This window comes from Emys orbicularis, chromosome 3, assembly GCF_028017835.1.
Source record: "Emys orbicularis isolate rEmyOrb1 chromosome 3, rEmyOrb1.hap1, whole genome shotgun sequence".
NCBI lineage: Eukaryota > Metazoa > Chordata > Testudines > Emydidae > Emys > Emys orbicularis.
Window position 1 is genome coordinate 93,002,299 of NC_088685.1, and position 20,987 is coordinate 93,023,285.

General features: G+C 44.0%; 1 protein-coding gene across 1 annotated transcript in view; it reads left to right on the forward strand.

The window, feature by feature from the left end:
- Positions 1-1,847: 1,847 nt before the first annotated feature.
- The window catches only part of SLC35F1 (solute carrier family 35 member F1), a 385,340-nt gene continuing 366,200 nt past the window's right edge, over positions 1,848-20,987 (forward strand). Inside the window, exon 1 of the mRNA XM_065401726.1 lies at positions 1,848-2,023. Within this exon, the coding sequence (XP_065257798.1) occupies positions 1,848-2,023 (176 nt within the window). The remainder of the gene's footprint in view (positions 2,024-20,987) is intronic.

The window sequence follows — 20,987 nt, forward strand, 5'->3', positions numbered from 1 at the left end:
GGCAAGAAAGGGGGACAGGGACATAGATAGATCTGCATCTTAGCAAAGAAACAGCATGAGGAGTCCTTCCTCCACCAAACCCCCTGTCTCTTGGCTCTGAGCTGGAAATGCTTTTCAAAGAGGGACTGAAACTATAAAAAAGGGTGGAAAGCATCCCAAGACCTCCCCTCTCTCTCCCTACCCATCTCATTCTCTGCAGCTGAGAAAACAAAGGAAAAGAGTCATTGGACTCTGGGAGCAAGGGGGGCAGGTCCTGACCCGAAGAGTTTGGTCAGTAATGCTGTTGGAAGCATGTGGTCAGAAACTTTATTTGAATCTAATATAATTTGTTAAGCTAGGCACTAGAAAGCATTTTTATGTTTATTTTCTTGTAACCATTTTTTACTTTTATGCCTCATTACTTATACTCACTTAAAACCTCTCTTTGTAGGTAATCAACTTGCTTTATTTCATCTAATCCAGTGTGTTCAACTTGGAAGTCTCTGGTAACTCCATTTAGGGTGGCAAATTGTGTGTATATTATTCCCTTAAAAGCATACAGACTTAATATATTTGGACTGTCCAGGAGGGGGCTGGGCAGTACAAGACATACATTTCTGGGGGGAAATCTGGGACTGGGAGTGTGTTACTAGCACCCTGTAATATAACCAAGGCTGGTGAGAGCCAGAGTGTGACTGATGGGCTGCAGTTACACAAACATATCTGGGAGTGACCTGCATGCTGGTGGCTGTATGTGAGAGGTCCAGGTTGGGAACTACCACAGTAAGGCAATGCAAGGCACCCCAGGTTGCAGGGCAAGGGTGACACAGACCTCACTGGTCTGGATTGCACCCCAGTATGTCACAGGGTGCCTTGGTTATTGAGTGGTTGGCTGCTTTTGGGGGGCACCCTGTCCATTGGGCAGTTGGTTCTTTTGGGGGGCACTCTGGCCTTTGGGTGGTTAGTTGTTTTGGGGGTGGCTGCTTTTTTGGTGGAAAACTGTTCGTCTTGTTTTTGTTCTGAGGCCGAAGGACACCCTAACATTTGTTGACAGCTGGGATTGCGGTTCTCCGGCCTTAGTTGTGATGACTCCCCATGTCTCACCTCAGCGGCTTTAAACTTCCTAGGACTTTTGGCAGCCGCATGCCGCTGTCCGCGAGTGGCTGGTACTGAAGGCGGGGGAGGGGGGAACCCCTGAGGGCACTGGAAACTACAACTCCCGGCAGGCAGACCCAGTCCGGGAGGGGGCAGGCGGCTGGGGGGCTCTCGGTGCTGCATGTGCTCCCTCTGGTGGGTGTGAATAGCCGGGGCGGGGAGGGCTGTTGCCCACTGGCTCCGTCTCGGCTCCCACTGCTACACTCGCGTTCATTCCCTGCCTCTGACTCGCTCTCGCTTCCAGCCAGCCCCCCGCACGGAGGGAGGCAGGCACCGCACACACGGCCGAGGGACTGAGCCCGGCACGGAGCCGCGGGCTGCACCTGAGCGCCGCACGCTGTGTGTGTGTGAGGGAGCCAGAGGAGCAGCGCGAGGGGGACACAAAGCGGCTCAGTCCAGCTCGGCAGCGGCTTCCTCTGATCCACAGAGAACCAGACACTCGCTGGGAAGGGAAGGGGGGGCTCCAAACTGCGGCCACTTCGTGGGCTGTGACCAGCCCTTGCTGCTGGGAAGGAGGCGAGGCGAGGCGCGGTGGGGGCAGCAGCAGCAGCCCGCCCCTCGCTCCATGGCCGCGCAGTGAGCAGGAGCGGGGCACAGTGGCCGTGGCTCTGGAGCTGGCGCTGCGCGGAGAAGAAGCGAGCGAGCCGCCGCCCGCGCGGAAGTGTCGCCCGGCCGGCTGCGCGGCGCAGCATGCGCCCGGCTGCTGCCTTCTGATGCCCAGCCCCGCCGCGATGATCTCCCCCGAGCAGCCGCCGCAGCCCAACCATGTTGTCGCGACCATCGAGAACCTGCCGGCGGAGGGCGGCGCCGGCGGCAGCAGCGGCAGGAGCAGCATCTCCGCCTCCTCCTCCCCCGGCGTGCGCCAGCGGCTCCGGAAAGTGCTGAACAGGTGAGGAGAGGGGCCGGCCCCGGGCGGCGCGGGGAGAGCCGCGCCGCCAGGGCCGGGCAGCGGCGGGCTGAGATCCCCGGCGAGGAGCCGCTTGTGGGGACGGGGAGAGGGCAGGGGTGCCCAGCTCACTGCCCCCCACCAGCCCTCAGAGCAGCGGGTAGCATTTGCTCCCCAGCTTTGCCCCTTGCAGAGCTGGGAGGAAGCAGGGGGAGGGGAGAGCGGTTTGTGCCCTCGGGCTTTTTAAACAGCAGGCCGGCCCGTCCAGTCCTGGAAGCTCCCACATGGTGCGGGCGGGCGGGGGATGGAGCTGCTAACCCGGGCGTAGGAGGGCAGATGCCACATGTCAGGGGCTCACAGCCAGCCCAAGTCGTCCTGCAGCAACACCAGGGACGGAGGGATCGAGGCAAAGGGTGCCCCAAAGAGGCACGAAAGTGTTAAGAAGAGAGAGAAGCTGGTGGAAGTGACCTTATCTGCCAGGGCTTAGAGCTGAAAGGACTGGGGTTAAGAACCCGACTGCTCCTCCCTGTTCGCTCTCAACACAGGACCGCTCTGCTGACTGTTGGAAGGGGACTTTGCACCATGTACTGTCTAACTGTGGATTCCCTTTCCCCACTCCCTCTCCTTTCAGAGCTGGAAGATGCTAATTTTTACATGCCTAGTGACTCCATCAGGGGGGAGAACTCCATAGAATAAACCCCCAAATGCTTAAATTTTGCTAGTTAAGCTCATATTCACAGTGTACAATCAACAAGAAATAACAGTAGGCTCCTACAGTCTGCAGTTTTGATTTTTAATGGAGAAATCCCTAAGGAATTGCACCAGTTTAGCTGAGTGGAGGTACGAGCTTGAAGTGGGAGGATGTAGAAACAGAGCTGTAAAATTGTCATAGCTGAGGTGATCTGGCTAGTCATTATTTGTGTGTGGGTTTACTGTGTGTGCGTGTGTACATATAATATCCAAAACAAACAAAGTCTAATGCCTCAGGAGATTTTAAATGGGTCTGGATTCGTTGTTGCCTGATTTCTGGTTACTTAAGCCAGTTTGCATTGTCAAGATATGTGCCCTGGCATCAGAAGTGAAGTGTTGGTGAGATTCTAATGGGCAGATTTGCCTATGCATGTGGTTCAGAATTGTGCATGCTAAGATATTATGACTATAAGAAGAATGTGTTAGATGATGCAGCAAAAGAAGAATGAATCCAGTGAAACATTAGATCAATTTATTTAATTTTTGTGTTTTCCCTTTGCAAATTACTTGTTTCTTCTACCTTGGATACTAACATATCTAATATTTAAAGAATCCAAAACAATGGCTGTGATTAAATTTCCCCATAAGAATGGGAGATAAATAATTCAGCAGCATACCATCTCATTTCTAGCAGGCCATCTGAAGCTATCACTTTTGTGTATGCACAGTTTTACTTGCCCTACTGGGCAACTGCAGTACTGCTGACACCTGAGGGAAGGTGTGTATGAATGTTCACATCTCACATTACATCCACATTAGTTACACACAAGTGCAGCCTGGGTAAACAGCTAAGAAAAAGCCCAACACCCTCTCCTGAATGTACCGCTTTTGGAGACAGAGTGCCTTTACTCTTCCAAGCTTTTAAAAATTTGGAAGCAATGATTGTTACCATCAATCCTGAAGGTATTTGTCTGATTCCTCAGGGAACCCTGCCTTTACTTTTGATTAATGAATTCTGATAATTCTAGGAGGATCTTAAAAGCATTTCTTAAGGAGAAAATATATTTTTACTTAGTTATTCAAGAATATAGAAGATTGAAGAATAGTTGAAACAAATAGAATCTTATCCGCACAGACTCAGAGACTCAATGCCATATTCTCCAGATGCCTCAATCCAACTGAACCATGATGGTTCTGCTGTATGGGCAGTGGGCACACAGAACTCTGCACCCCTTCTTGATAGAGATGGGCTCTTTGGTAACTCTGCATAAGCCACTGCAGATGGGAATTTGTGAGGGGAGGGAAGCAGTAGAGGTGTGTGTGTGTGTGGCCAGGGGAAAACGTTTTTTTCCTCAAAAAAAAAAAAATTAAAAAAAAATTTCTCCAGGCCAGGATATGTATGAAGGAGAGAGAAAAACACACACACCAGAATAGCCAATAATCTAGTAGCTAGGCTACTCACCTAATTTGGAACAGGGACTTGAACCTGGGTTTTCCATATTCCAGGCTAGGTGCTGTACCATCACAGCATAGATTCAGTCTATCTCTCAGACCCAATGAATATTTAATTATTTATATAAAATGGGACAGCTCCAGCAGGAGAGATTGAGGATAAGTCTTCAGGCCAACCAATAGCTTGGTGGTCAGGCACTCACCTGGAAGGGAGAGTTTACTAGAATTACTTTGAACATAAACTCTGAGCAAGTTTTGAACCTAAGTTTCCCACATCCCCATGGAGGGACCTAACCACTATGCTATTTGGATGTGAGGGGCAGCTCTTGTTTTTTCATGGAAAATTTCAAAAGATTTCTTTTTCATTGAAATCAGCAATATGAACAGATTTTGAAATCTTGATGTTTTTCAAAAAATTGAATTGTTTTCTAACCAGCCCAAGTGACCAGTGGGTCAGATACACAGGCCACATGCACCCCTACTCCAGCCTATGGACAGGAATAGTGACCACAAAAGGGTCTTCCAAGTGGACTCTACCCTGCCCATGACCATGAGGTACTAGATTGGTTCTTCCAGCCCATGTAGTTCTTCTGCTAACATGTGGGCTTTGTATATGTGAATCTTGCCCATTAGTGCATTTATCAAGGGCCAAATTGATATTTTATTTATTTTAATTTATACCTAAATAAAATGACAATATCCCAAGCTCTAGCACTTCTGACAGATTATTTTAAAACATTCCATACAAAAAAAATAATAATTAAGGGTTGTTATCTCTGTGGAGGTCAAAAATAGCCTTTTCTTACGTTAGAATAACCTGTAGCTCCATCCTGCAGTAAGTATCAATGGAAATTTTACCTGAGTTTTAGTCACTGTTTAAACGGGAAAAATCTAAGAGCTCAGTCCTGTATAATGTCATGGCACTCATGCAAATATCTCCACGTGAAACCTAATAAAGCATTTGTGCTTTCATGTGCTATGAAAGGTAAAATGCAAATATAGAAGGGGAAGGAGGGAATAGAAATATCAAAACCAGAAGCCAGTACTAATTGCTCTGCATCAATACATTTTCCTCTGTTGGAAAAGTGGTGCCCATTGTATTTTATCTGTGACTCTTATCTACCATTTGTTTGGGACATTTGTGAAATGTTATTTATTTGAACTTACTTGGGCTATACTTCTCTTTCCTGCTTAGAGAAGTCTCCTAAAACAAACAAAATAACAGGTTGGCACCAGCAGAGTTTACCAAAAACTTATTTGCAGTCTGGAATTGGCCTGGTTGGGGAGGAAAGTGCCAGCAGGAGAAGGGCACTCTTAGCAGTTGTGAACTCTCTCTCTCACAGAGAGAGAGAGTAATTCAGTCACCTGGTGAATCCGGAATTGTCTTCCAAGATTTCTCTTAAAATTGCTTTACAAGCTGTGAAAGCATATGGAGGAAAGGTTGAAAGGTGAAGTTGAAACATTCCCCCAGTAAGTTCCAAGATTAGAAGGCAATGTGGACACTGTGGAAGAAAATCTCCAAATGGTTACAGAGGAAAGAGATGTATTGAAAACGGGAGTGGATGGCTTTAAAAATCTATTTCAGTGATCGCTAAGAGTGCCTGTCTTACTGTAAGGTGGGCAATAGCAGAAAAACAAAGTATACAATTAAAAATTGGAGGGTGCTCAGCATCAAAGAGGGATAGCGGGATTGAAACAGGTAATGGAAGGTGGGGTTTACTGGAATTATATATACATAAATACATATATATACATAAATTCTGAGCTGCCATTAATGGTGAAAATGATCTACCATATTTTGAACAAACTCCCTGTTATTTTTAAAGCCGTGGTATCCAGAGAGAGTGGCTCTCAAGACAGTAAGTAGTGTTAAGGGTTGAAAATTGTGTTTGATCCTGAACTGAAAATGTGTTCCTGACTCATGTCCTGCAAATTTTAAAATGAAGTGTTTGAACTAGGCCCATTGTTATGAGGAGAAGGAAGGGGGGTATTCTGTCCTCCACTATCTTCCATGCTTGCCCTGCAGCCCTAAGAGAGGTTTTCATGTGAGCTGAGAGAGCTCTGAGCAGCTGCTGTTCCTTTTCTGCTACAACTGCTCAGCAGTCCCCTGCTGACCATGTGGTGCTTTGCAGTTGAGGGAGGAGAGTAGCTCTAGCTGTTCCATTGCTTCCTTTCCCCCTGGGCTGTGGGATCCAGGACTGGAACTCAACTGGCTCTGTCTGATCCTAGAGGACCACCTAGAAAACAATGGCTCCCCTCTCCTACAGCCATCCAGGGCAGCACAGGAGAGGAGGAGGAAACTTTCTGATGCCCACCATTCAAGAAGGATGTTGAAAAATAGGAGAGGATTCAGAGGAGAGCCACGGGAATTATTAAAGGATTGGAAAACATGGCTTATAGTGATAGACTCAAGGAGCTCAATCTATTTCAGGTTAAGAGAAGGAAAAGAGAAGGTTAAGAGGTAACTTTATTACAGTCTATAAATACCTGCATTGGGAACATATGTTTGATAATGGGCTCTACGGTCTAGCAGAGAAAGGTATAACACAGGGATCGGCAACCTTTGGCACGCGGCTTGCCAGGGTAAGCTCCCTGGCGGGCCGGGCCGGTTTGTTTACCTGCTGCGTCTGCAGGTTCAGCCAATTGCATCTCCAAGCCAATGGGGGCGGCGGGAAGCGGTGGCCAGCACATCCCTTGGCCCGCGCCGCTTCCCGCAGCCCCCATTGGCCTGGGACGGTGAACCGCAGCCAGTGGGAGCCGCGATCGGCTGAACCTGCGGACGTGGCAGGTAAACAAACTGTCCCGGCCTGCCAGCAGATTTCCCTGATGGGCTGCATGCCAAAAGTTGCCGATGCCTGTTCTATTGCCTATGTAATACAGGAGGACACACTAGATGATCACAATGATATTTTCTGGCCTTGGAATCTATGTATCTACGATGAGAATCAACAACCAGTAATGGTATCCTGATCCTCTGCCTGGCCCTGGTGCAGTTTAGAGCTGTCTGGTGTAGGGTTGCCAGCTCTGAGGTTCCTGAAACCATAAAACTAAACAGCTGGCAGTGTGTACTGATACCTGTACAGATTTCCCAGCACAGCTACCTCAACAAATGGATGCTCCTGGAAAAACCTGGACATGTGGTAATCCTAGCCTGGGGGTGCTGTAACTTTCACCAGGGTGTATATAGTCCTCCGACATGGGACTTGTGGGTCACCACTCCCTTTGTCATCTGAGTGGTATAAAGGGAGCACAGCAGGGCAAAGAATCACCTTGAAAGTATTGATTGGTGTTCTTTGATCTTTTTGAAATGTGTTTCAGCCTCAGGCTGAAAAGGGGGAACACCACCGCCTTAGAGGAACTGAAAAAAGGATAAACGTTGCTGAAAGATGGAGGGCAATTATTGTTTGTTTGTCCCCTTAGGGGATTCAGACAAAGTATTTACTGAAATGAGGATCATAAAGTGAATTACCCTAGGCCTTGCTATTCTGATACATAACCAAATGATTGGGTGAAAGTTGGACATATTGAAAAAAGAATTAATATGTGGGTTATGATAAAGGTCTATACAATCATGAATGGTGTGAGAAAAGTGAATAGAGAAGTATTGTTTACACTTTCACACAATATAAAACCAGGGGTCACCTGATGGAATTAATAAGGCAGTAGGTTTAATATAAACAGGAGGAAGTATTTTTCACACAATGCATTCATAACCTTTGAAAGTCATTGCTGGGGGAAGTTGTGATGGCCAAAAGTATAATTGGGTCCAAAAAAAATAACTGGATAAGTTGATGGAGAATAGGTCCATCAATGGCTGTTAGCCAAAACGGTCAGGGATGCAACCCCATGCTCAGGATGATCCTAAATCCCTGACTCCCAGAAGCTGGGAGTGAAAGATGGGTGGACCACTTCATAGTTGCCCTGTTCTGTACACTCCCTCTGAAGCTCTGGTACGGGCCACTGTTGGGAACAAGATGGACCGTGGCCTGACCCAGTATGGCAGCTCTTATGTTCTTACGTTTAACCAATGGTATTTCATTCAAGTAAACAAAGTCATTCAGGTATCAGAGGGGTAGCCATGTTAGTCTGGATCTGTAAAAAGCAACAGAGAGTCCTGTGGCACCTTTAAGACTAACATCTATTAGTCTTAAAGGTGCCACAGGACTCTCTGTTGCTTTTTAAAGTCATTCAGGGCAGCATAAAGTACAATAGTAAGACCAAAACACTCTGTACTCCAGTGTGATATCCAAGCGCCACTCTGGTGGGTATTGGATGATGATGTTACAGTTTCGATTGAGAAGGAAATTACTAAAAACTTATTTACTTTTAAGGCTTAATATATTTCCTCCTCTTGCTTCTGGGTCTGTTCTAACCGGTGAAGCTTATTTATTTCTATTTTTAATTGAGGCATATAATAATGTTTTTATAGAACTTAACCAGGAGATAGTAAAAATAATAAACAACAAAAAAGATGGGTGAGATAATATCTTTTACTGGACTGACTTCTAGTCATGGAAGGGACATGCTTTCGAGCTTCACAGAGCTCTGAGGTCCCTGAGGAAGAACTCTGTAAAGTTCAAAAGCTTGTCCCTTCCACCAACAGACTTTGAAGTGTCTTGTTATTTATTATTTTTACAATCTCCTGGTGAAGTTCTGTAAACAAAAAAATTGTCCTGGTATATAACAACACTGCAAGATACTCCAGGTACATTTTCAGTATTATATAAAACTTTCTCATCAAACTAGATCTATATTGTACATAATGTTTCTTGTTTTACTCTCCTCCACCTCCTGGTACTTTCACAAATGAATACTTGTTGCAGAATCTAGCAACAGTTTATATTTCTGTTTCAAGGATCTCTCTTTTTTTGTGAATGGTACTTCGTGGTTTTGAAAGTTCCTAAAAATCATTTTTAAAGGTTAAAGAGAAACTATAAAATTGAAACCAAAAATTGGGTTGAGAGTAGTTTAGGCCTTCCACCAGCCCCTGAATCCTGTGTCATTTGTTGTATCTTTACAGTGCTGAGGTAGGACTTGTGCTGTCTGTCTGCACATGGGTGCATTTCATGCTTACAGAAGAAACCATGACCTTTATTACAAAAAGAGAAAATGAAATTGTATTAAAAAAGATAATTCATATAGGCTAGAAAATAACTAATTTTATTGCCAAAATAAATACATAGTCTGTACATAAGGTCTGTTTTGATACTTCTTGTTAAGGAATACAGCTGTCTGGGTACAGTCTAAGCAAATCCCTGCTTCCTTCAATATATAATGGACAGAATTCATTACTAGTTTTAGAGTCAAGGAAGAATTTGGCCCAATACTGCTCAATAACTTTGAACCTGGACTGTATGCCAAGGCTATGGGCTCTTGAGATAAGAGCATGAAATATTATGTGCCCCTACAACTACATTGCAACCCACAAAAACTATAATCCCAGAAAAATAATCTTCTAAAAATGCATATTCTTATGATAAATTAGATATATATGTATATATTTATGTATTTAGAAATAATAAAACCAAGGCAATTTATTTCACTGCCCCGAAGCAATAACATCATTCAGTTGACTGATTTGAGACACAAACAACAATCCAAATAATTTATGGCATTTCTGCTTTAATGAAAGCAACTTGGAGATCAAATATAGTCCCCTTTGGAATCCCCCAAAGAACTAAGTGTTTTTGTTCAAAACAAAAGAATGGGCTTTCTTTGGCATTTTTATTTTTAAAACATTCAAACAGCTATTAAAGATCCCCTAGAATAAGGGCAGGTGGAAAAGAATGGATCTGAGGCTTTTTCACATAGCTTTTGCTTCACCTTTAGAAAAAAATATTCAAAATTTCCATGCAGTCAAAGAAAATGCACATTTTGGATCATAGATAAAGCAAACACTTGCTCTTTCGCAGCCTTTTTTTTATTATTTTGCTCTTCAGGGAAGAAACTTGCATCTGACCATTACAGAGTGTGTGTTCTGTATATCTGCGTGGGTGTGGTGTTTGGGGAATGCTTGCTATTGAAACAGCAGTTCCTGATTTAGTGTTTGAGACTGACCATTTTTAAAAACGATCTTTGGCTATGTTAGTTTTATATCTTGGGCTTGTGCTACCGTCTTCCACTACCCAGATGTTATGACTGGGGAAAAAATAGATCTTGGAAAGTGGACCAAGGCAAAACATATCTGATCAGAAATTCTCTACTGTACCCTATTCCCAATATTTTACGTGTAGCCATCATTCTGAAAGCAAATCACACCCTTGGGTAAGATACAGTTCCCAGTGATTTGTGTTGCAATAAGAGAAATATGTGGCTGTTAGTATTATGTGGCTGTTAGTATTATAATATTAGTATCTTCCCCCCCACCCCCAAATGGTACTTCAGTATGTCTGTTTATTGGAATGCAGCCTGATATCTCTCAATATGCAGGAGAGAGAGAGAGAGAGAGAGAGAGTGTGTGTCCGTCCCTATCATCACATTAGGAGGGACTCTGGGTTCCTTCACTCACCCACTAGCATCCATCCCCCTTTTGGAGGTTGAAGTGAGAGGGGACCTCGACCTCCAGCCAGTACCGCCATTAAGCACATGGACAGGGCGGTCCCACCGAGTAGCATCCCAGCTCCTGGTTAGCACTTGCCCCCTTGGGGCTAGACATGTTGCCCCATCTCATAAGAAGATGCACTCGGGATGCCCATTATGTTACCTTTTGGGCTCTGGAGCCTAAATCAGGGAGTTCCTGCACTGGGCGCCTAACAAAAGTTGCAATAACTAAATGACTGTCACGTAGATCCAAACTGTGCCGTCTGGGAGGGGGAGAATTTCCAGCCCTCTGATTGCCCAAAACCCAACCCCTAGGATTCGCTGAAGGAAGGTGAAAATACCCAACCAGCTTCAACCCAGGGCCAGCTCTAGGCACCAGCAAATCAAGCAAGTGCTTGGGGCGGCACAATTTCAGGGGCAGCATTCCAGACACTTTTTTTTTTTTTTGGCGCTTCAGCAGTTATGCTCCCGGAGGTGGGTTTTTTTTTTTTTTTTTTTGCTTGGGGTGGCAAAAATCCTCAACCAATCTGGTGGTATGGGGAAAAATTCTCTCTCAGCCCCAAAATGGCAACTAGCACAGCCTGCAGCAATCTACATAAGGAACAGAGGGTGGGCTGACTGCTGGAAACCAGCAAACAGGAAGTGGCTCTGAGCACGTATCTTATCACAGCTCCAAATCTCATGTCAAATCCTGCAAGACCTGATGGCTCCAAACCATTGACCAAATCCTGCAGGACCTCAAGCCTACTCCAGAAGTCCTGTGGGAGCTGGAAATCTTGTGGGACGCAGCCCATCCTGTCGTTTTTCCCCTCTCCCCATCATGGGACCCAACAAAACACATTCCTCACTAGGCTCTGAGCCCTTTTAGACTTAATGTCCTAATGCTCTGTTACCCTTGTCTTTCTCTTTTCCTGAGAATTTGCACCATACATTGAGTATGCCTTGAGAGTCATTCTGAAATAGGAATTGTTCAAAAGGTGATGTACTAGGGCAGAAGCCTGCCCAGTGCCCTGTATTCTAAAATACAAAAATCTCACATACTGATTGGAAAAAAGCTATTCTTAGAGTAATTTGAAAGACAAATTATGTGTGTTTCTGCAGTTGAACTGTGACATTCAGAAAGTCTGTGCTTATTGGGTACCTGTTGTAAGAAAGAAATTTTGACACAGGTTGTAACTTAGGCTTTGGGAAGAGGTTAGTGCCTCTTGAACTGGGGGAGGAGAGGCACGGTTTCAAAAGAGTAGCAGTGTAAATGGCTCCATAGAGAACTCTGGTGGATTGCACAGAGTGGCTCTGATCAAATGGACAGAGTCGCTTTAATGTGCTAATGAGGGGAAGACCAGATGCCAGCTGTGATGAGAGGAGTTCTTTGTGACACTGTGTCTTCTGAGATGGCTGGAGTCTCTGTCCTTCTCATTGCTGCTGCTGCAGGCAGGGATAAACACTGGGGCTATTAGCGAGGTGTTCCCTTCCTTTAAATCTAGCCTTACAAATCAACACCTGAATGCTGATTAGGGCCAATCACCAAGAGAGTTTGGGGAAAAGTGCCTGGTGAAGAAGCTTAAAACTATTCTTCAGGTTTGTGAGTTGAGTTCATGCTCAGCTAAAGTCATTGGAGGCAAATAAATAAATAAAAATGATAAACTTACATTTTATGAGCCCCCATACAGCTGACGACTAAAATATGAAAGATACAAGTATTTGTGGCTGTAGAATTAGTTATGTGAACAATTTAAGTTCCATGTGCTCAGTTCTGTCACCCGGTTTCCTTTTTCATTGAAAAAAGTGCTCCTTTTGAGGCTCAGGCTTTCTGCTTTCCCTCTCGGTCTCTCTCATGACTGAAGAAAGTACATTCAGTATTTTGAAGTTTGGGGAAGATAACCACTCCTAGGGAGCCCCCTTGTAGCTAGGTATGACAGCTCTTGTTATCTAGCCCTGTCTCTGCAGATAGCAACTCTGACCTACAGTTGTCTTTCTTCTCAGGAGTTGGCCATCCTTTTATTGAAACCACCCAGATCCTCCCCAGCTAGGATTCATCTTTAATTGGGCCTGGCCCACCCTTCAGGTGCAACAGGGTTAATTAGCCTCGCCAGTCCACATTAACCCTTTCACCACCTGTGCGTGGGGTATAAACCCCTTCACAATGCTCAATATATGTTTTCTCCTTATCATCATAATCATCTTCCTCTGTCTTGGATGCCAGCCAATTCTGCCATGAGTTTGACATGTATACATCAAATCCTCAGAACTGTTTCAACTTGAGTGATGGGTGGTGAGGATTAGGGGTGTTCCCCACCTGGGGAGTTTATTTCCCACACCCAGTCTGGATGCTGCTGAACCATCCCTGCTGCAGTGACTTGTATTATTGCCTCCCCATTATACTTCTAAAGAAAGTTTTTGACTTTTGGGACATACTACATTGCACCCTATGGTAAGTATTATCCAAATCATTTCCTGGGAAAGGATATCCCTGCATCCAAACACAAGGGTGTATCCTCTACTTTCAAAATGATTGTAACCTTCAGTAATTACTTCTGAACTCAGCTTCTTGTTGTAGCAGATCCATTCACTCCCATGCTTGATTTCAGTTTCCTGCTGGCTTGGTAGTCAGTTTTCTTCTTAGGCTTCCTCTTCCATCAGCAGCCTTTAGTGGCCACATTCAGCCTCAAAATAAAACATTGAACTGATGAGCAAATGGCATTATGCTCACAAGATAATAAGCATTGCAGGCTTTGTGGAGCTCATTTGCCAGAGCATGCTACTCTGAGGCAAATAGATCACTGCAGCTCTAATGCTGATAAATGTGCTAATTTGTGTCCAGTAACAAGACCATAATTATGGCCTCCCCAGCTCCAAAGTTAATTGTAACCTATAAGCCAATATTAGCTGGTGATGGAAGAAAGCATAATTTAAAACATTTATAGCTGTGGCTATTTGATTGCTGAGCTCTGATGTTCATTTGTCAAAGAAAATGGCATGTGTATGTCCAAAAGCCTGCTTGACCATATTTTATTAAGCTACATTGATTTTAAAAATAATGCTGTTTTATGAGTTGGATTCTTTTTCATTACTTTGTCCTAGCTGGAAAATATTTCAGTGTGACTTGACATTTTTCTTCATTTACTAGAAAGTAGATTAAGGAGCTATTTGATGGCAGCTCTTTTGCTTTTTGGAAAGAAAGAAAGATATCAGAATCTCACACCCTCCCCTAGTAGCTTTTATGAAAGACAGATATAAAACTCCTCTATCATTCCCAATTTTTTTAGGGGCTCTGAAAATTATTGTTTTGTTCACATTTTATAATGGCTTTTATGTAACAATGAGCCATGTAGCGAAAAGGCACACTGCATTTTAAAGTTATATTGTTAGCTTTAATAGCAGATCAGTAGTTCAGCTTGGACTAGAAACCAGTATCCTCCTGGTCTCCAGTTCTTTGCTCTAACCACTAGATTGTAGAACCACTAGAGTTAGTGATTGGTTTATATAAAGGCAAAAGGGGAGACATACACATAGTTTCCTCACTGGGTTTTATTAAAGGGTTCAGGGGGAAGAAGTTCCCAGATGCTCTGAGTGGAGACTGCAGAGTAATTAAAATGTCCACACTTTTCTAAAATATAAGGGGAGATAGTCCTCTCCCCTCACCTGGCCCATATACACCATACTGACAACATACAGGGACCATAGAGGTACCACAAAGCGTAAGGGGAAAATTGCTTTACTGCCAGCACACTACACTGCTCCTCTCATGAGCCTCAGAATAGGAGACATGCTGTGGATGGGAGGGGGTATCTCCATAGAACATAGCAGAATGGAGATTTTGGGCTGCCATGCAGCACATAGGCAGCCTTTTGGAGGCTGTTAGCTGCTAGAGCAACACCCTAATATGCTGCTCTAATTAATGCCAGGGCCTGCACTGACTGCCTTAAGCCACCTTTGCCCTCCTCTTGCTGTGCACTATCATAGCAGTTGGACCTGATGTGTCTTACAGTATTCCTTCTGAATGAGTTAAAGGTGTAGTGAAGGTTTCAGGGAAAGTGTAGAGTAGAAAATGAAACCACAGTGGTGTCATCACCTTTTAGGGTCTTGAGAGGAAAGCCAGGCACAGACTTGTGTGATGAGATGCAACAGAGAAACAGGATAGGTGAGATTAAGAGTAGTTTTAAAATACTGGGCCAGATTCTCATCTGGTGTAAACTGGTATAGCTCAGAGTCAATGGAATTATTCTGATTATATCAACTGAGGATCTTTCCCATTGCATTAACAGCTAGTGAGGCTACTGAATCCTCTCAACAGAAATCCAGATTCTGACAGGCCCTTATGTAACTGTCCAAGTTGTAGGGAGGTTGCAGAGAACTTCTGTAACACTGACAGATCTCAGTTGTCAGCGGGCAGGATCAAACTGGGGACCTCTGGAGCTTAGTGTATGAGCTGCTGCTGCATGAGCTAAAAGCCTGCTGGCTCTTAGCTAAGGTTGTAGTCCAGACTCATTTAACTCTCTCTCAGTGGTCTCCATGCCACTAGATGGGACAGAACACCACACCCAGAAGGTGTGTGTGTTACACTTCTCCACCTCTTTGTGCCCTGTACAAGGAGAAACCAGTGTTCTTAGGGTGTGCAGTCCATATGTTCAGATCAGGGATCATACTGCACCTTCTCTGGGAGTGGTAGAGCTACTGCTTTAGTGTGGACATCCCAGGAATCCCTAGCAGGAATTCTGACTGACTGTCAGTAATGTGCCTTCCCTTCCCTTCACCTCCCCTCCCTCTCTCCCTAACATGCAGGGAAGAATCTCTCCCAGGATACTTATTGCTCTGACTCCATCACTGATTGAGCCTTGGCAAAAACCAGCTGGCATTGCACCACTTTTGTATGGATCTGCATAATCTTGATAATCCAGTCATCAACAGTTCATTAACAAAACTTCTGGGTAGATTTTAGGATATAGATCTGGCAATTCTGCTTTTTTTTTTTTTTTTTTAAATAAAAAGGCTCCCTGTTGTGTTTCCTGTACTTCTTGCTTGATCTTCTTTTAACTGGAAATGTAGCAAGGAGCCATCACAACACACTCACTGCTACACAGATGCAGAGCTGGAAGACTAGTTCTCTGAAAAGGCTTGGGGCTAGATTTTCAAAGTTTGGTGTGTGCCATTGTGTGTGTTTGTGTATAGCTTTGCTACAATACCTAGTTCAAATCAGGTGTTAGGCACCTGGCTAGCTGAGTTATTCGCTAACTACATGAACATGTAACCAACTGATATTCTCACCCACTTTGAGTATTTGAGTTTAAAATTAGGCATGTGCAAATGTCCATGCATCTCTAATGTACAAAATCTTGGTTGCTTTGGTCAGTCTCATCATGAGAATGAAAGCTGTCATTCAGTTATAAATAGTTAATGTTAGACTTGTTCTTACTTTTTAGCACCTGGAAAAAAATAAAGAAATTTTAAAAGGGGAGCCCTAAAGATCAATCCAATTAAAGAATAAAAGTTGGTGGAAGATGATCTTTATGAATGGTCTTAATGTATCCAACAAAGCATACTTATGTTTGATATTATTCCACAGTGATTTATTTTAGAGTATATAAACTGTCTAGTTCTTCTTACATTGCCTGTCTTTTAGCATTAGATCATTCTTTTCAGACTTGTGGGCGTCAATCTAGCAAGTCACTTAGGCATATTCTTAACTTCAGGCAGGTCAATATCATTCCATTGATCACATTGGGACTACCAGTGTGCTAAGTGTTTTGCAGGGTTGGAGTTATGGGATCATATCTAGTCAGAGCTATATTCTGGCTGGCTTTGTGTGGCAGGGTCCAGGGCAAGAAGGGGAACAAAGATACAGATTTAACTTAGAACTAAGTTACTTCCCAAATGTACTAAGTACATGTGTGCAGAGAATATTTGAGAAGCAGGTGTGTATGTGGAAAAAAACTTGCCAAAATAGATAACTGCATGAATGGGTAGGATTGCTTTTTTCACATACAATCCTCAGATGTTACCCATTGGGATCTAGTGAGGTGAGAGAGGCAGAGAGACATAACAGTTAGAGGTGAAAAAGACTCTTAGGTCTTCTAGTCCATTCATTGCCAGTTCATAATATCTGGTGCATAGAGCAGGTTGTAATTACAAGTTAATCTTTATACTGGTCTGATCTTCATTGTATAATGATCGCAATAACAGTGCGGTTAGATACGTTATCCCCCCTTCATTTGGATGCACTAGAAGTGTTCTATAACCTCACGGAAGGGAATTATGGAAACAAACTGACCTCTGCCTAGCTTTAAAATCCAATCCAAGGAAAGAGCACACTAAAGTCTTCTGAAGTGAGATCTCAAGGGAAAAAAGAATGCTAGGAGATACTATTTCAACCTGTGGGTTTTAAGGGACGATGAGGCTGCTTTGAACATTTCCTTCCCCCACCGGACTTCTTTGTTCTTTCCTAGTGAAAGTTGTCATATCCATTCAGCACACTGTACTGCTAAGCTAATCAGGGTGTACTTTGTGCTTATGGTATATATTACTGCATACAGTTGCTGTACCTGCTGCTAAGGCTACAAGTGCCAGAATACTAATTACTCTATTGGAATAGGCAACAGAGAGTCCTGTGGCACCTTTAAGACTAACAGAAGTATTGGGAGCATAAGCTTTCGTGGGTAAGAACCTCACTTCTTCAGATGCAAGTCAGATGTCTTGCATCTGAAGAAGTGAGGTTCTTACCCACGAAAGCTTATGCTCCCAATACTTCTGTTAGTCTTAAAGGTGCCACAGGATCCTCTGTTGCTTTTTACAGATTCAGACTAACACGGCTACCCCTCTGATACTCTATTGGAATAAACATCTGCAAGCTAGAAAGAGCAACCAGATGACAAGTGAATTAAAGGGAAAAGAAATCTAACTGCTAAACAAGCACCAAAGAGGACCAGGCAAAGTGGGGAGTACCTTAATGGTGAAGTTTTGGGATATTAGACTAATAGGAAAAATATAGTATGTTTGTCATTTTGATTGTGCTTGGCTAAAATAGTTTATGGGAGGTGGTTTTATATGTTGTTGGGATCACCTCTTTTATGGACAAATCACAGCTCAGCAAATGATTACAGCAGGGTCGCTTTTGGGAGGGAGGTCTTATAGCTAAGGGGTTTGTGGTCTAGTGGACATAGCAAGGGATTTTAGCTCTGTATTTAGAATCCTGCATCAGCCACGGCCATGCTTTGTGGCGTTAGGCCAGTCCTTTAACCTCTTTGGGTATATCTATAGCGCCCAGCCTGGGGAGACAGATGCATGCTAGCTCTGCTCTAGCTAGCATGGTAGAAATAGCAGTGTGGACATTGCAGCATGGTTTAGCCACCCGAGGATGACCCCAGGGAGTCAGGCAGGATCATACTTGGGTGGCTAGTCTGTGCTGCCATCCATGTCTCAGTATTGGTCTAGCACAGGGGTCGGCAACCTTTCAGAAGTGGTGTGCCGAGTCTTCATTTATTCACTCTAATGTAAGGTTTCGCGTGCCAGTAATACATTTTAATGTTTTTAGAAGGTCTCTTTCTATAAGTCTATAATATATAACTAAACTGTAGTTGTATGTAAAGTAAATAAGGTTTTTAAAATGTTTAAGAAGCTTCATTTAAAATTAAATTAAAATGCAGAGCCCCCCAGACCAGTGGCCAGGACCTGGGCAGTGTGAGTGCCACTGAAAATCAGCTCGTGTGCCGCCTTCGGCACACATGCCATAGGTTGCCTACCCCTGGTCTAGCATTAAAATCAGTGGAAGCTGAGCTAGGCCAATGTTGGGCACTTTTTTGAAAATCCTACTTTCAGGGGGTGAGAGCATGACAGGAGTTAGTGCACTAACTTTCTTCTGTCTTACTGAAGACAAATTATGCTTAGCTTACCAGGGTAATGTGTGTGGTAGATTAAAACCACATCTTTGCAGACAGCCATTCCTATCAGAAAGCTACCACACACTTTGTGGTTGTCTGTCAGTGTCCACTCATAAGGGCAATTATGGGGACCGCTCACTAGTAGATGCACCTCCTCCTGGCTGCTCTGGGGATTAGCTCCTTCCAGGTGTTGTGCCCTCCTCTGACAGTCTTTCCACCCACCTCTGCAATTCCAGGTGCTCCTTTTTCACAACTTGACCAGCCAGGTCACTATGCATACTTCCCCCCTTCTGGGGTATCTAAGTCTCTTTTCACCAACAGTCTTCCTATTCATTGCCCCTATGGTGCCACTTCCACAGTGGCTGGTAGGGGAACATGGGCCAGCCCTCTACCCCCAGGTCATCTTAGGGACCCTCTATTCAGCAGCCAAGGTCTGTTCCCTCCCAGAGCTTACTGCTTTTCCCTGAGCCATTTTCTTACCTTCTGGCTCTCCCCATCTCTCTGGGTTTGTAGGTCTCACAACTCCATCCTCCTAGGGAGTAACTATAAGGCACTTGTCTTTGTAACTCCAAACACATCTCACAAGGAGTAACTGTAGACTACTACCCTGAAGCCCCTAGCTGCTTTCAGCTTCTGGGCTTTATAGAAGCCCTGCCTGTTCCTGCACAGGCGAGCTTCCCCTAATTTAGGACTTTCCTCTCAGCCTTTGTTCTCCCAGCTTGAGCATAATAGGTTAATTGGTCCATCTGGCCTCCATTAATCCCTTTGGGGTGAGTGTGGGGTGAACACCCTGTCACAGGGGCAAAGGAACAACACAGAATGATAGATTTGAAGCTGCTCTGTTGTTTATGAATACTGTATGGTGACCTGGTTATTGGGATGTTTCCTGTATGAATATATTGGTTTAGTTTAATAGGAGGAAGAAAGAAAAAGCAGGTAGGAAGGAAACAATGACTCAAGATAAGCCACTCCTGGGTAAACACCTAAGGGTTTTTAAGAGACAATACCTGAACTATTAACTGTGAAGATTCTGCTTCCTGACCCTCAAAAGCTTCTCTCTCTCACCAGCAGAAGTTGGTCCAATAAAACAGTGGTTCTCAACGAGGGGTACTTGTTCCCCTGGGGATACACAAAGGTCTTCCAGGGGGTACATCAACTCATCTAGATATTTACCTATTTTTACAGTAGGCTACATAAAAATCACTAGCAAAGTCAGTACAAACTAAAATTTCATACAGAGAATGACTTGTTTATACTGCTCTATATACTATACACTGAAATGTAAGTACAATATTTATGTTCCAATTGACTTATTTTATAATTATATGGTAAAATGAGATAGTAAGCAATTTTTCAGCAAAAGTGTGCTGTGACACTTTTATATTTTTGTGTCTGATTTTGTAAGCAAGTAATTTTTAAGTGAGGTGAAACTTGGGGTATGCAAGACAAATCAGACTCCTGAAAGGGGCACAGTAGTCTGAAAATGTTGAGAACCACTGCAATAAAAGATATTGCCTCACACACCTTGTCTCTCTAATATCCTGGGACCAACACGGCTACAACTACACTGCATACAAGAATTGGATCATACAAGCCAGGATAAAGCTTGAGAGCTGACAAAAACAAAGGAACTCTGACTGGATTCTCTCTCTCTCTCTCTCTCTTTCTCTCTCTCTCTCAAAGATTCTCTCTCAAAAGGGCAGGTAATTGAGGAGCTGGTCTAGGAAACCAAACGGAGCCTGTACCCAGTGGGGTGTCTGAAGATGTTTGGCCTGCCTAGTTTACCATCAGGGGATGATAACCCCGTAAGACAGACATGCATAGTCTCTGTTATTTTAAAATCCTTTTTCTCTTAATGCTTTGTTCTTACTGTTAAAATTAATCAATACTTTGGTTTTAAGAAGGCTGTGTGATTACAGTATGACACTGCTCACAGACTGCCAAAGGAAAGAACTGCAGGTGTCAGACCTGCTAGGAAGGCCTGGTTGAAACACACAATACTGTAGTCCAGGGTCTGGTCAAAGTGGAAAAATCATGTGATTACACCCCAGGAGAGAGAAAGGTATGAGGCCTGACATCTGAGGGGGTACATTCAGAGAGGGGATGGGTACAGCTAGCCCTGTAACTCTGGCACATAGCAAGGATGTTGTAGGCGTTATCTGAAGTGCATTACTGAGCTACCCGGGGAAGCCTGGACAGAACTTCTCCCTATTATACCTATTTTTAGCTAGCACTATTTAATTCCCTCATTTCAATAGGCACTGACGTTATGTAAAATCTTGTATAAACAATCTGTGCATTTGGTCTTTGCTCAGAAACAGAGCAGGGGCCTTATCCTATACAGATTTTATTTTTACAATTACTTATATATGAGAGTTCTTTGAGGATGTCTGAATTATTGTATGTATTTC